Source organism: Mastigoproctus giganteus, chromosome 10 (genome assembly GCF_048544385.1).
Source record: "Mastigoproctus giganteus isolate SK-2022 chromosome 10, ASM4854438v1, whole genome shotgun sequence".
NCBI classification, from domain to species: domain Eukaryota; kingdom Metazoa; phylum Arthropoda; class Arachnida; order Uropygi; family Thelyphonidae; genus Mastigoproctus; species Mastigoproctus giganteus.
Genome location: NC_143584.1, coordinates 106,243,907 through 106,257,560, shown reverse-complemented (window position 1 = coordinate 106,257,560; position 13,654 = coordinate 106,243,907). Strand labels below are relative to the sequence as shown.

At 36.3% G+C, this 13,654-nt stretch overlaps 1 protein-coding gene across 2 annotated transcripts in view; it reads right to left on the bottom strand.

The window, feature by feature from the left end:
• LOC150079203 (ephrin type-B receptor 1-B-like) overlaps positions 1 to 13,654 on the bottom strand; it is a 452,380-nt gene that overhangs the window by 50,454 nt on the left and 388,272 nt on the right. For both annotated transcript variants that reach the window (XM_090383683.1, XM_090383684.1), the window contains exon 13: positions 8,352 to 8,462. In XM_090383683.1, the coding sequence (XP_090239809.1) occupies positions 8,352 to 8,462 (111 nt within the window). The remainder of the gene's footprint in view (positions 1 to 8,351; positions 8,463 to 13,654) is intronic.

Here is a 13,654-nt window from a genome sequence, read left to right as displayed (position 1 = left end):
TAACGGCGTTATCAATGGAGTGATGTTGGATAATATCATCCTCTAGTGTAATACTAGATGCATATTTATTCCAGTCAGCTTTTGAGAATTTCCATTTAGATCGACTGCATACTGGTAAGTTTGTCCTTGTGCAGAGCTTACAGATTATAGGAAAATGATCACTATTTAATGGGTTCTCTGAGACTCTCCAATCGAAGTCTGGGAATAATGTGGGTGAGCATATCGACAGGTCTATAGCAGAGGTTGAGCCTGTTGGAAAATGGACATAGGTGTGGGAGCCTGTATTGAGCAGAGTGAGATTATTCTTTACAAGAAAAGCCTCTATCTTGCGTCCCCGATTGTCTGTCTGTAAAGATCCCCATAACTGGTGATGCGCATTAAAATCGCCCAACAGGCAGAACGGAGAGGGTAGTTGTAGGATAAGGTCATTTAGTTCAGTTATCGAGCAGTTCTGATTTGGTGAGATATATATTGATACAAGTGTAAGCGTTTTACCAAGAGCAAGGCGTACTGCAACAACTTCTAAAGTGGTTTGTAGGGGTATACGTCTTGAAGGGATTTTACTATCAATCAGTATAGCTACACCACCATGTGGAGAGATCCTGTCATGCCTGAATATTGTATAGTTTTTAACTGAAAGTGTCACTTGCGGAGAAAGATTCGTTTCTTGTAGACAGATGCCTACTGGATGATGCTGATTTATCAAATCGTGAATATCGTCTATGTTGCTACGGAGGCCTCTACAATTCCATTGAATCAACTGATCCATTATTTAGTTTTTGAAGTAGGTGTTTCTGACCGTTTTTTAGATCCAAACTGTTTATGGCGTTCCAATTTTATTTTATCTTTTCTCGGAAAAGTGGGTCGTGCAGTATCCATGTCTTCTTCAGCATGTATTTCTAAAACTGTTTCATCGTTATAAATTTTGTCATCGATTTCCATATCTGCGGTTAGAATCTTTTGAGGTTTAGTATTTCTCCTACTCTCAGTATCTGAGTGTGAGGGAGTAATAGTTGGTGGTACGGTGACTGGAGTATTATTTGCTTGGTCTTTTACATGTTCTTTAGGGGACTCCAGCGGGCTCGCTAGGACATCTCGTGCCCAGTCGGAAATGGATGTACCTGGTGGTATGGACACTTCAGTTTGAGTTCCTTCCGATTTGTGTTTTTGTGTTGCGGCTGCATATGTGAGTTTCGGTACTGAGAGTAAGACTTGTTTCCTTGCTTCTTGGTAAGTCACTTTGTTTTCTATTTTGTGCTTTTGAATCTTCTTTCCAGTTTTCCAGGTTTCACAGATTTTGGAGTAAGCTGGATGGTTACCGTTACAGTTTGGACATACTGATGTTTGTGCTGGGCAGTCTGTTTGTGCGTGTTCCTTAGATCCACAGTTGGGGCACACTGAAACCCCTCTACACACTGTTTGAGCATGGCCAAATTTTTGGCACTTGAAGCACCTGAGGGGATTGGGGATATAAGGTCGAATATGGCAGTTCAGATATCCAGCCTTAACTGTAGCTGGAAGGATTGGTGTAGAAAAGGTCAGTATAACACTGCGAGTGGGAACTAATTCACCGTCTTTCTTGATTTTAATTCGCTTTGCCTGTACAACTTTTTGGTCTTGTAGCTCTTGGACTAATTCCTCTTCGGTAACATTTATTAAGTCCCATTCAGACAGCACTCCTTTGGATGAATTTAAGGTGGAATGTGGAGTTACTGTGACAGGAATATTCGCGAATTTTGAAATTTTTTGCAAGGCTTCAGAGTGCCTGCTATTTATTGTCTCTATAAGTAGATCTCCAGAGCGGAGTCTTTTCACCATTTTAGGTGGCCCAGCAGCATTCTCGAGACATTTCTGGATAAGAAATGGAGAAAGTGCACCTACTTGTTGACTTGTTTGAGAATGTATAATAAGAAACAGTGGTGTTTCCTTTTTGGATCCTTCTGTTCTTTGTCTCTTGGGATGGGAACTGTCAAAGTCAGTTTGATCTGTCCTTGAATAAGTTGAGGCATGAGGCTCAACAGATGGATTACGGACTTCGTGATCCATGTTAGCTCCTTTTAGCCCTTGGCAGAGAGCCTTTTCTGCCAAGATTACCGGCCCCGCCACGGGGAGGCAGGAGCAGTGCCGCTAGAGTGACCAAGCGGTATAAGTTAGTTTGTTAGTTTTAAGGAAAGAAAAAAGAAAGGTGGTTTTCCTTTCTGTAACTTACTTACAGTTCGTAAGAGTAAGTTAACAATAAATAACTTTGAACGTAAGAAAAACTTTCCAAATTAACAAGAACTGTCGCAGTGAGAAAACGCTTTGTAAATAGCTCAGAGAATCGCTTGATCACAATAACGCTTGGCACCCAGGGCCGTCAAACAGGCAAACCAACCGTGGAATATATGCAATTCAAATACAGTATACATTGAGACGGCATTGTACTGGAGCACATTTAAGTGTGAATTCGTTTACCAACCATGGGCTATTTTTTTTTTTTTTTTTTATTAATCACAAAAAACAGCAAAAAGCCTTGCATTTGTGAAAAACAGCTTGAAATATAATAATAACATATAAAAGTAATACAAATAACTTCAGTAAAGTTAAAATATAAAGAATTAATACAAAACATGAATTGGGCTAAAACAACAGTTTGTGATATTCATTTTTAATGCTAGTTTTATTAATAAAAATATAAATTTTATTTTCATTTAACAATGCAGCTATTCTGTTGAAAAATTCAAATTTAAGATGATTTGTCCTAAATTTGGAGATGTGAAATAATTTATGTTCCCTCAAAGGCCTAGGAGGACAATTGAAGTTAATATACAAGTGTAGCAATGGAGCATCTACTTTGCCTTGAACAATGGAATGTAGAAGGAAGCAGTCAAACATATTCCTTCTAACACTTAACATGGGAAGGTTAAAAATTTTACACCAATCTTTATATTTAAACATAAAATAGTCTAAATCTGATTTATAAACTAAGAATCTGATGAGAGATTTTTGAACCCTTTCGAGCGTATTAATATTATTTATACCAAAAGGGATCCACACTTGTGTTGCATACTCCAGAATTGGATGAATATATGATGTATAAGCAAGTTTTGGGATATTGGGGCCAACAAAGTCAAAACAAGCCCTCTTGATTAAGCCAAGTAATTTAGAGGCTTTAGCAGTTACTTTATTAACATGAGTTGTGTAAGATCCATTACTAGTTCTTAAAATTCCTAAATCTTTTATTTCATGAGTTCTATTAATATGCAAAGATTCTAAAGTGTAATTGTAATAGATGACAAATTGTTTATAAGGATCTGAAATGGTAATGACATGACATTTATCAATATTAACATCTAGTCCATGACTTTTAATCCATTGGTATATTAATTGAATACCTTTTTGTAGCTCCTCACAATCCAAAGACTGATTAATTTCTTTGTACAATTTCATGTCATCAGCGTAGGTAAGAATACTGATACACAATTATATATACAATTACAATATATATTGAGATAGAATTATGTTGGAGTACCCCAACCATGAATTCATGTACAGATAGACTTGCAGCCCATCATTCACCAGTTCTGGTGAATGATGGGTTGTAGATGTGATCAAGTTCCAATGGTGAGGGATGACTGTTGAAGCTAGATTTAGCAGAGGTAAGTATCTCAGACATGGCTGCTTTCAACCAGCATTCCTATGCAGGCATGGTTCATATGTATCAAAAGTAGACTAACAGTGGAAGAACCATCAGCCAGTGGTCCCATGCAGGCCAATCACATTTATCAAAGGGGCATGTGGAGAATCCAATATGCTGTCCAGCTGAATATATATATCAAGCAACTGATCAGAATACATCAGGGCAGCACAACTTATTTCAACATGGACTGCATGTTAGACACTAAACTTGCTGACATTTACAAGCAACTGTGCCTAGAATGGGTACAGGAGTAGAGTGGATGACTGGAAATGGGTTTTTTGATCTACTGAATCAATAATGAGAAGCTGCACCATATGGATTGATAGGTGTGGGTGCAGCATATTAAACATGAGACTCTCACACCCTGCTGCACAGGCTATTGGGAAAGCATAATTGTTTGGGGCACATTTGCACAGGATACTATGGGAGCTTCCATACAGGTCCATAATTTCTGACCATATGCACCCATTTGTGGTAACCATCTGTCAAGAAGACAGTATGCCACGTCTCCATATCACATGGCTGCAATATAGGGGAAGCATAATGGTCTAGGGCAGTGGTTTTCAACCGGGGCGCTATGTAATTTGGGTTTAAGTTACTTAAACTTATTATATATATATATTTGTAAAAGAATAAGAGAAGTTTACCTCAATATGATATGTAGAACACTTCCGTATGATACTCTCCAGAAATTAAAATGAAAATAATTAAAAATCAATTGAACACAATTAAAAATCAATTTAAATGCAATTAAAAATCAAGTGAAAAATTAATTTAACAAAAAAATTGCAAAACAATTTTCCTTCCTGAAGCTGACGATGCTTTTCGACTGTATGTCGTGATTACCAAATAGGGGTGAGCATGAAACTTAAATAGGGATTATTTGTCTTCGCACATGCAATCAAAAAACCATGAATCGGAGAGTAGATATGGCCGACGAACATTAACAGAATTTATTAACAGAACATTAACATGTAATTTAATTTCAACAGTTTCTGCAATTAATAGTCTCGTATAATTACATTGGACACTAACTAGTTTGGCCTCATTAAATAAAAAAGTATGTTTTTTTGTTAACGGCACGAAAGGCTAATTCTTATGCTGCTGAACGAGAAGCACAAACTTAGACTGCATGTTGATTAAAACGAAAATTGAGAGGAAACCACATAGAACCTTGATAAGATGAGTCGCAATCGCCACAATAAATGTTTTATACTAGGTCATTTTATTTGTGTTGTGAATGAGGAAAAGACTGAGCAATTTTTCAGAATAGTGTGTAATTTCCTAAGGAAATTCAGTTTCCTCTCAATTTTCGTGTTAATCAACATGCGGCTTCAGTTCTTTCAGCAGCATCAGAATTAGCCTTTCATGCCATTAATGAAAAACATACTTTTTTATTTAATGAGGCCAAAATACTTAGTGTCCAACGTAATTATACGAGACTATTAATTTCAGAAACCGTCAAAATTAAATTACACGAGAATTCTGTTAATGTTCACCAGCCATATATAATTTCCGATTCATAGTCTTTTATGCACATGCATGAAGACAAATAATTCCTATTTAAGTTTCATGCTCACCCCTGTGATCACGATATATGGTTGAAAAGGTTTGTAAACTTCAGGAAGGAAAATCGTTTTGCAATTTTTTCATTAAATTAATTTTTCACTTTATTTTTGATTGTAATGCAAGTTTTTTGATTTTTTAAATTGTTTTCGTTTTAATTTATGGAGAGTGTCATATGGAAGTTTTCTACATATCACATTGAGGTAAAGTTCTCTTATTTTTACAAATATTGATATCAACATAGCACGTATTGAGCAATTAGAGCTCTGGTTCATACTATCTAATATATATATATATATATAATTTGTATTATGAATTGTAATTTTATTTATAGATATATTATTGTAATAACTATCATATAACATATTTTTTTAATATTACACACACAGAATTGGATCTAACAGGCAGAAAACTGAGTAAGGGTGCCACAAAATAAAATAAATTACTTAGGGGTGCCATTATTAAAAAAAGGTCAAAAATCACTGGTCTAGGGCATGTCTGCATGGGAGACCATACCTCCCCCCCAGTACTATTGATCATGGCAGGCATCTTTCAAGAAGACAATGCTCCATGTCATATGGCTGCAACATTAGACTGTTCAACAAGCATTCCAGCAAGTTCTCCATCCACATGAACATATGTTGAACACTGCAGAATGGGCTGTTTTGTGCCTAGATCCAATACCACCAAATATCCAGTAAATATAAGATAGAGCATGGTCGCAAACAGATAGGTGTTCCTAATTCATAGCCATCTCAGTGTAATTATGCCTCAGCAAAAATACCAGACAACAACAGCAATAATGTGACATCATTATCCTCGAAATAACTTAGCATCTTATTACAGAACTTGACCATTCTTGTAGGAAATGTCCAATTCAGGTAAAAAAACGTAAGTCTTAATAAACAAAATATTTTTTAGCTTTCTAGTTAACAGGAAATTGCAGTGCAACTGTGTGATTTCTTTTTGAAAGGTAGCAAATGGTATTTGTATCTGGAGAGCCACTCCTTTGGGTGACAAAGCCAGGGATATTTTAGTTCTACAATGAGTTGTTGCTATGGTGTGGTATTTAGTATATGACACTGATTTTGAGATGGTGATTCCTAAATTTCTTAGGTAAAAATCAAAGAAACAAATTAGAAAGGTGTAATGCGATACATCTGTGTAAGTAATTCATGATGAGTTTAGTTTCGTGTCATCCCCTTACCAGCTCTTGTCTGATTCCAAAGTGTAACATACTTTCATTCTTTGTTCCAAGTTAGGCCAGGATTTGTAATGAAAGTAACCTTTAACAATAAATAATCAATTAGGAGTAAACTGGATATCAATGCTTTTGCATCTTTGTTGTGAATGCCATTTGCTCTGACTTTTCAATTGATTTTAAGTCCAATGGAATGGAGGTATCACATATACACCAGTATTCAGAAGTTAATTTACAATTGAAATCAAAGACAAGACAAATTATGTACTTAATGGAAGAATATCATTATAAGAGTCAATCATATTGAGTTTGAGAAGAAATATGCTTATATTTTCATTAATACAAAAACATAACCATATTTCTAAGTGAGAATCCTGCTTCATTCAGGTGTTTAATAGGGATTATGATCATCCTAGTATGGTCTTGTATAATAAATTCCACCCCACACAGCTATACAAAAGATTCTGGGAGGAGGTCAACAAGTAATTATTCATTTTAGTATTAGTATCAGAATGGCTAAATCAGTGTTTCCCAAAATGTAGAATACAAACTTTTTTTTTTTATTTTAATAGTTGTATATTAGAAAAAAATATAACTAGAACATCAAACGTTGCTGCCATATATGGATGACATAGATCACTAGTATGGATTCTCATATTCTGAATTGCTGTGTTCTTTTCAGCAGTACTTTGAAATGTCAGTTTCAAAAGTTGACAAGCATTTACTGTACAACGTGTGTATATGTAATTGCAGTTTTTTTTTTTTTAATTTTTTCTACTCATCCCATCATGGATTAGTGGTTAAAAATGGGATTTTTAAAACATAATAGTGAAAACTGTGATGGATTCATTGGAAAGTACTTATCGACCTTCTGCCAAAGAAATGAAATGTCATGGTGAAAGTGATGAGTAAGGACAATGCAAGCAAAATGATCGATAAGGTACCTTTTTGTCAAATAACATAGCTCATTATAGAATTATATTATATATATTGAAAACATATGGTAATTATTATATTGAGTAAAACAAAGTTGATACTATTAGATGCAAACTGAAGAAGCCACTGATATTGTGAACTCAACAAATCATTTGGTGTTTGTCAGATATGAGATGAATAATGAAGTCCATGAAGGCATGTGTGTCTGAAAACCATTGCCAACTTGTATAACTGGAGCAGCATTTTTTTTAAAAGTATCGACAACTTCATGACTAACAACAATAACATAGACTGGAAGCAATGTATTGGGACAAGCATAGATGGTGCTAAAGCCATGTTTGGTCCAGTAAGAGGACTTGTTCCATGTATTCAAGCCATTGCCCTAGAAGCAAAATCTACTAGCTATATACAGGGAAACCCTTGCCACTTGAAATATACATGAAGATTTAAGAGTACTTAATGAAGCTGTTAAAATTGTCAATCATTTTAAGGGCAGAACACTGAATTGACTTTTTTCTCATCTTTGTGGAGAGACAGGCAGTAACTACCAACTACCATTTCATACTGAAGAGTACTGGATTTCACATGGAAAAGTTCTCACTTCTGTATTCAAGTTGAAAGAAGAAATTGGGGCTTTTCTGGATGAAATCTCAATCTGTGAGATTGTATGCATGATAAGGACTGGCTTTGCAATTTGGTATATCTTGCATATATATTTGCTCGTGTTGGACAGGCAACTTGTGTATTCGAGACCCTCTAATATTCATAAAATTGGACAAATGCTAACTAATTGTTTTCTTTAACCTAGTTCTACATGTAATCAGATGAAAGAAAATAAAGATTTGTCATTAAGCATATTCAAAGTGATAACAAATAATAATAACCATTAAAACAGCATCATTTATATATATATATATAAAACTTTCATTTAAAAAATGTGATGTTTTTTCGTGATTATATTAAAATTACCTGGGTTGTGTATGCTCCCTCAGCAGCACTTTCAATCTCTCTAGACATACCAAAATCTGCAATTTTGCATACAAGGCTGGCATTCACTAAAACATTCCTGGCAGCCAAATCCTATATTCATTGAAAATTCAGATTGTAATAGTGTAATTGCTTTCATAGATAAGTTAGGCTTGTAAAATATAGCAAACTTACTAATAAATAGTTTTGTAAAGATGAATAAAAGTTCTGTGTGCTTTTCTTAAATACTGGCAAGAAACTGATCTAATCTAATAGTATAAATAATCAAGTATACATGGCCATATACATACAATTATATAAGGCTAAAAGTGAAAACAGTAAATCTGATATGGCCCTTACTTGATGAAAATGGAAGAATCACAGAAAGTAGATAAGTTGAATAGCTATTTTCAGTGATATTTATAGTTGAAATAATGCTAGAACAGTAATGACTTAACTAATGTAAAATGTGCCAGGATTGCTAAAAAGTTGAATAGGGGCTAGTTATGTGTCCGTAGCCGAGTGATCAGGAGTGGGAGTGCAATAGCACACTCTCTTTGAGTAGACCGGGGTTCAAGCCCCTGTCTGCTAAGTACGGTCGATCTGCCAACCCACACTGGACCAGCGTGGTGGATTATGGTCCATTTCCCTCAACATGAATTGTTGAGGAGGCTTCCATCCTGCAGTGGATTGATAATGGCTGCAGTTTAACTTTTTTTTTTTTTTTTAATGTGGTTATGATTAATGGGCATGCTACTGAGTAGAAACATAGCAAGTAAGATCCTTCAGGGTTCGATACTGGGCCCCCCCTCTTGTTTCTGATTTTCTTCAGTGATATTGACAAGGGTATAAGAAAAAGTTCTCAAATTCTGCTGATCATTTAAAGGCAGGTAGGACAGTAAACAATTTTAGACCAGGCTATACTGCTTCAAAATGGCTTAGATCAGTTGACATATATATAGTCTGAAAGATGGCAAGTGAAGTTTAATCCCACTATATATACAGTGGATTCCGGTTAATCGGGGCAGCCGTTTATTTGGGGCAAATATGAAAAAACAGAACCCATCGAGAAAATAGCCAGAGTTTACTTCGCTTAATTGGGACAACATGCCGTTTAATCGGGGCAGGAGATGGCAGCACTGGAGATTACCATACGATTGTCTCCAACTGTACCATGTGGTTCGGTCGGATTTCTGGAGGTCACAACCACAAAACAATAAAAACAATTAGCAGTCACCTGTTTATTGGGCTTTTCTGTTAGTGCAATCTATTATAAACGGATAGTAAACTCGATCTTATTGAATTTGCGATAATACTGACAGCTGATGGTGAAATGTTTACACTTCCATGGAATCTTCAATCATATAAAAAAATTAATTTTCACAATCTTCTCTTCATTCCTATTTTTAAAGCTTTGTTGTTGTTGTTTGGTTTTTTAGGAGCATTAGCAACTAAGGCCATATTACTCCGGGGATATGTGGTGGTCATTCCCTGACCTTTCCACATCCTCTGCATTTGGTGGTCACGGGCTCGAACTCCGGTCTAATCAAGAAGCGTGTGCTATGCACTGCTGCTCCCGCCCACCTGGCTACACTGGCACCTTAAAGCTTCGTAACTTGTTACTCCATTCTCACTTGCGCGTATCGTGTTACATTTGCAATTTGTGTGTGCTGTGTTCTTTGTTACTGATTGCTTATCTTTTTACTGTTTTAAATTTTAACCCCCATCCACAAATGTCAGTGAACAGAAATGTCAACTAGTTAGTATGTACATATTACAGTATGTATTAATTCTTCCGATTTTCACGTATCATTTAATTTTTAATTGGTAAGGTAATAAAGGGTAAATCTGTGCTTAATACAGCTTTACTTTTATAGCCTGTGGATAATATTCCTGCTATTTTCACTAATTAGAATCACTGTTTAATAGAATTAAAATTCAATTCACAAATGTGATCACAATGCCGGCACTTACTACACATCGCATAGTGAACAGTACTTTACTATGGTGATTTGATTGTACAGTGAACAAATTGTAAAGTGGGAGTCCATTGCATTTTTAGCTATTTACGTGAAACTTCGGATAATTGGGGCAGCCGCTTAATTGGGCCAAAATGCACTAGTCCCGATGTGTCCCAAATAACTGGAATCGACCGACTGTATAAGGTTTTGCATTTGGGGGAAAAATTGGGAGGGGGGATGAGCAGACTAGTGGATATGGAATTAAAAAAGATACAGGAAGGGAAAGATTTAGTGGATATGATATACAGTTAGGAAGCTGTCCTTGCACTGTAAGCAGGTGAACAGAAAGGCCCAGCATGTACTATCAATGAGAAGAATGTTGTTATTCCTCCTTGTTTGGAATATTGTATTCTGATCTGGAAGTCTCACCTAAAAAAAAAAAAAAAACTTTTGGAGGAGATCCAAAAAAGGGTAATTGGATTGGTTGAGTTGTTCCTAGAAGCTACAGACTGCAGAATCTGGAGACTAGACCCCTCAGGGGTGATCAGAAGTGTTTAAAGAAAAAGCACATGAATGAGGAAAGTATTTTCATTTTGGGTGAAACAAGAACAGGAAAACACAAATATACATTTTTGGGAAAAAATAGAAGATTACATCTCATGAAGTGTGAGATTTGTAATGATCCCAGAATAATTGAGTCTGACAAGTTTCAAGGTAATTTAGAAATGGGGAAAACAGTGATTGACTCAAGGATTTTTTTTTTAAGTTTTGGCTGATGCAGAATAAGTTTGCTTTCTTTCATAATTTGGCCTGATTAATACTGAAATAAGTGATTTAATGAACTTGAAGAGTCTGTCAGAAAAACCTCTGAGGCTAAGGGAAGGTAAAGCATACATCTGTTTATACTAAAAAGGCAAATGGGAATGTTAATTATATCATTATTAGACTCAAGATGAGCCTCTTGAATGGGGTTAGTGCACTAGTGTAGCTACCCTTTTTTGGGCCTGGAGGCAAAGAACATGTTTGGGCCCCTACTTAATTAATGAAAATTGCAAAAACAGGATACAGCCAAAGATGCCAGGCCCGGAGGCAATTGCTTTGCCTGCCTACCTACGCCACTGGATTAGTGCTAATGTTTCCTCAAAAGAGGTGATGAACAACTATAAACCATTGATTTTAAAGCTTGTCTGTGGTTAAGGATGTGATACAGTACCATCTCAGCAAGATTATTTTTTACTTCTACAAGATTTTTACAAGATTTTTTACTTCTACAACTTCTATCAGTTGTAGAAGTAAAACAACTTCTACAACTGATACACCTGTTCATAAGATTTGAGATTGCACCTGCAGGGAAAAAAAATTTACATTGCTGCCATACGTCACAAGCAGGATTGATGTCAGAATCGTTATCAAATGGCTGAACCAACCCTCCGTAATATCCTATCTTCACTAATGAGCGATGTTGCATTGCAACAAGCCAAGTTCAGTTTCTGTACATGGCATCCTGGTCATACCCAGAGATTCTTTGCACCCTCTGCTTCCACTCTGATCCTCTCATTCCTGTAAGAGGGAGAGTGAAAGCAGCTGGGGACTGGGCCATTTGTTTTGTCATGTTGTCATATTTGATAAATTGCTGGACGGTTTGGTCTTTTTCTCTTCACACTGACCAGACGTCTTGAAGAGAACTACTCTACACGTTCGTTGCCACCAAAGTGACATAATAGGGCTTACCAATGAAGTGTGCATGATTGGATTTTAGGGAGGCAGGCCAGCCGGACTTCTGCTAATTTTAAAATATAAAGATATTGGATCCATCAGTGTTTTAGACTAAGTGGCTGATAACACACAGAATGCCTGTTTTCCCCTCTAAGTCCCTAAGTATTTATGTACAAATTAAAAATTCAAATAGTCTATCATTATCAGGAGGAGACCTACCCATCTACATGCAGCTCACTCAGGAAAAGGCTAAGAAAAAGGTGGGACTCTTCTTGCTATCCTGGCCTTATTCTGAGGAATATCCATTTATGATTGCTCTTGTGTATTAACCAGCACTTCCAACTTTCTTCAGTTTTTATAACAGCTTTACTGCTGTCAAAGTAAATAATATTGAAGTTGTTTCTTGCACCCATCTGTTATAACTTTGTTATAGTAATTAGCTTGATTGATCAAACAAGACTATCCCTTCACAAACCTGTGAAGGGGTAGTCTTGTTTGATCAGTTGTTTTACTTCTACAACTAAAATTCGAAAAATTTTAGTGTATCAAAGTTCGGTATCCATGACAAAGGAAAATTCTGCGAAGCCGCTGCAAGTGGGCTGAAAACACCGAAGAAACTGCAACCTGCTCCAAGTCAAACAAGGGAGTTAGTACGAAAAGTGCAGTCGCTCGTTGTCGGTGAAAATCCAAAAACCCAAAGAGCTATAGTGTCACGTGTGAGAACATCCCAGTCAACCATTTGTCACATAATCAACGAAAGTTTGCAACTGAAGAAGCACAATTCTCAGCCATTTCCAATTTGTACAATAGACTTCCATGTGCAACAGTATTAAAAGCTTTCCTGTGGGTAGCAGTAATCTCAAAGTAAGTTATCAAATGTTTGATACTAACTCAGGGTATTCCATTTAAGCAACAGAACCTTCAGTGCGCCACCCAGGCAATAGCCTATCTGCGCAAAAGTCTTAATCTTTTTAGTTTTATTACAATTATTATTTGTGTGAATTATCATCACTACTATGGTTATTAGGCCAAAATTATTCTAACATTTCTGTTGATTAAACAGTTTATTTTTTCGGTCTTTAGCCTGTGGTCACACAGAGATAAGCAAATATCCCGTGTGACCACAGTTACCGCCCCTTCCTCGTGGAGGAAGACCTCTACTCGTAAGGCGGCTAAAAAATTTTTTCATAATAAAATGAAAAATCATAATCTGTTCTTCTTCGATTTAAGGCTATAGCCTTTTCATATTCAGGACAGGTATGGTCTACGGCACTATGTTCTGCTGTCTGTTTTTTACGCTTGCAATTTATACAGCACGGTGACTTTTCCTTGTTCTCACAATCTTTATATGAATGACCTTCGGTGGAACAATGTCCGCAGAACGCTTTCATTTTACAGGTCTTCGCAATATGGCCATAATTCATACATCTGTAACACTGGGTTACCGTGACAATGTCACGGACCCGACAAGCGGACCAATTGATGAACACTTTTCCTTTTCTGATCAATTGTTTGTGGACAGGACCTGCTATCTGCACTATCCAGTTATTTAACTTCTTGCTCTTTGCCTTGTTCACAGATACCACATTGAAACTTCCTTGATACACTTCTTGGTTTACTCCATAGTCT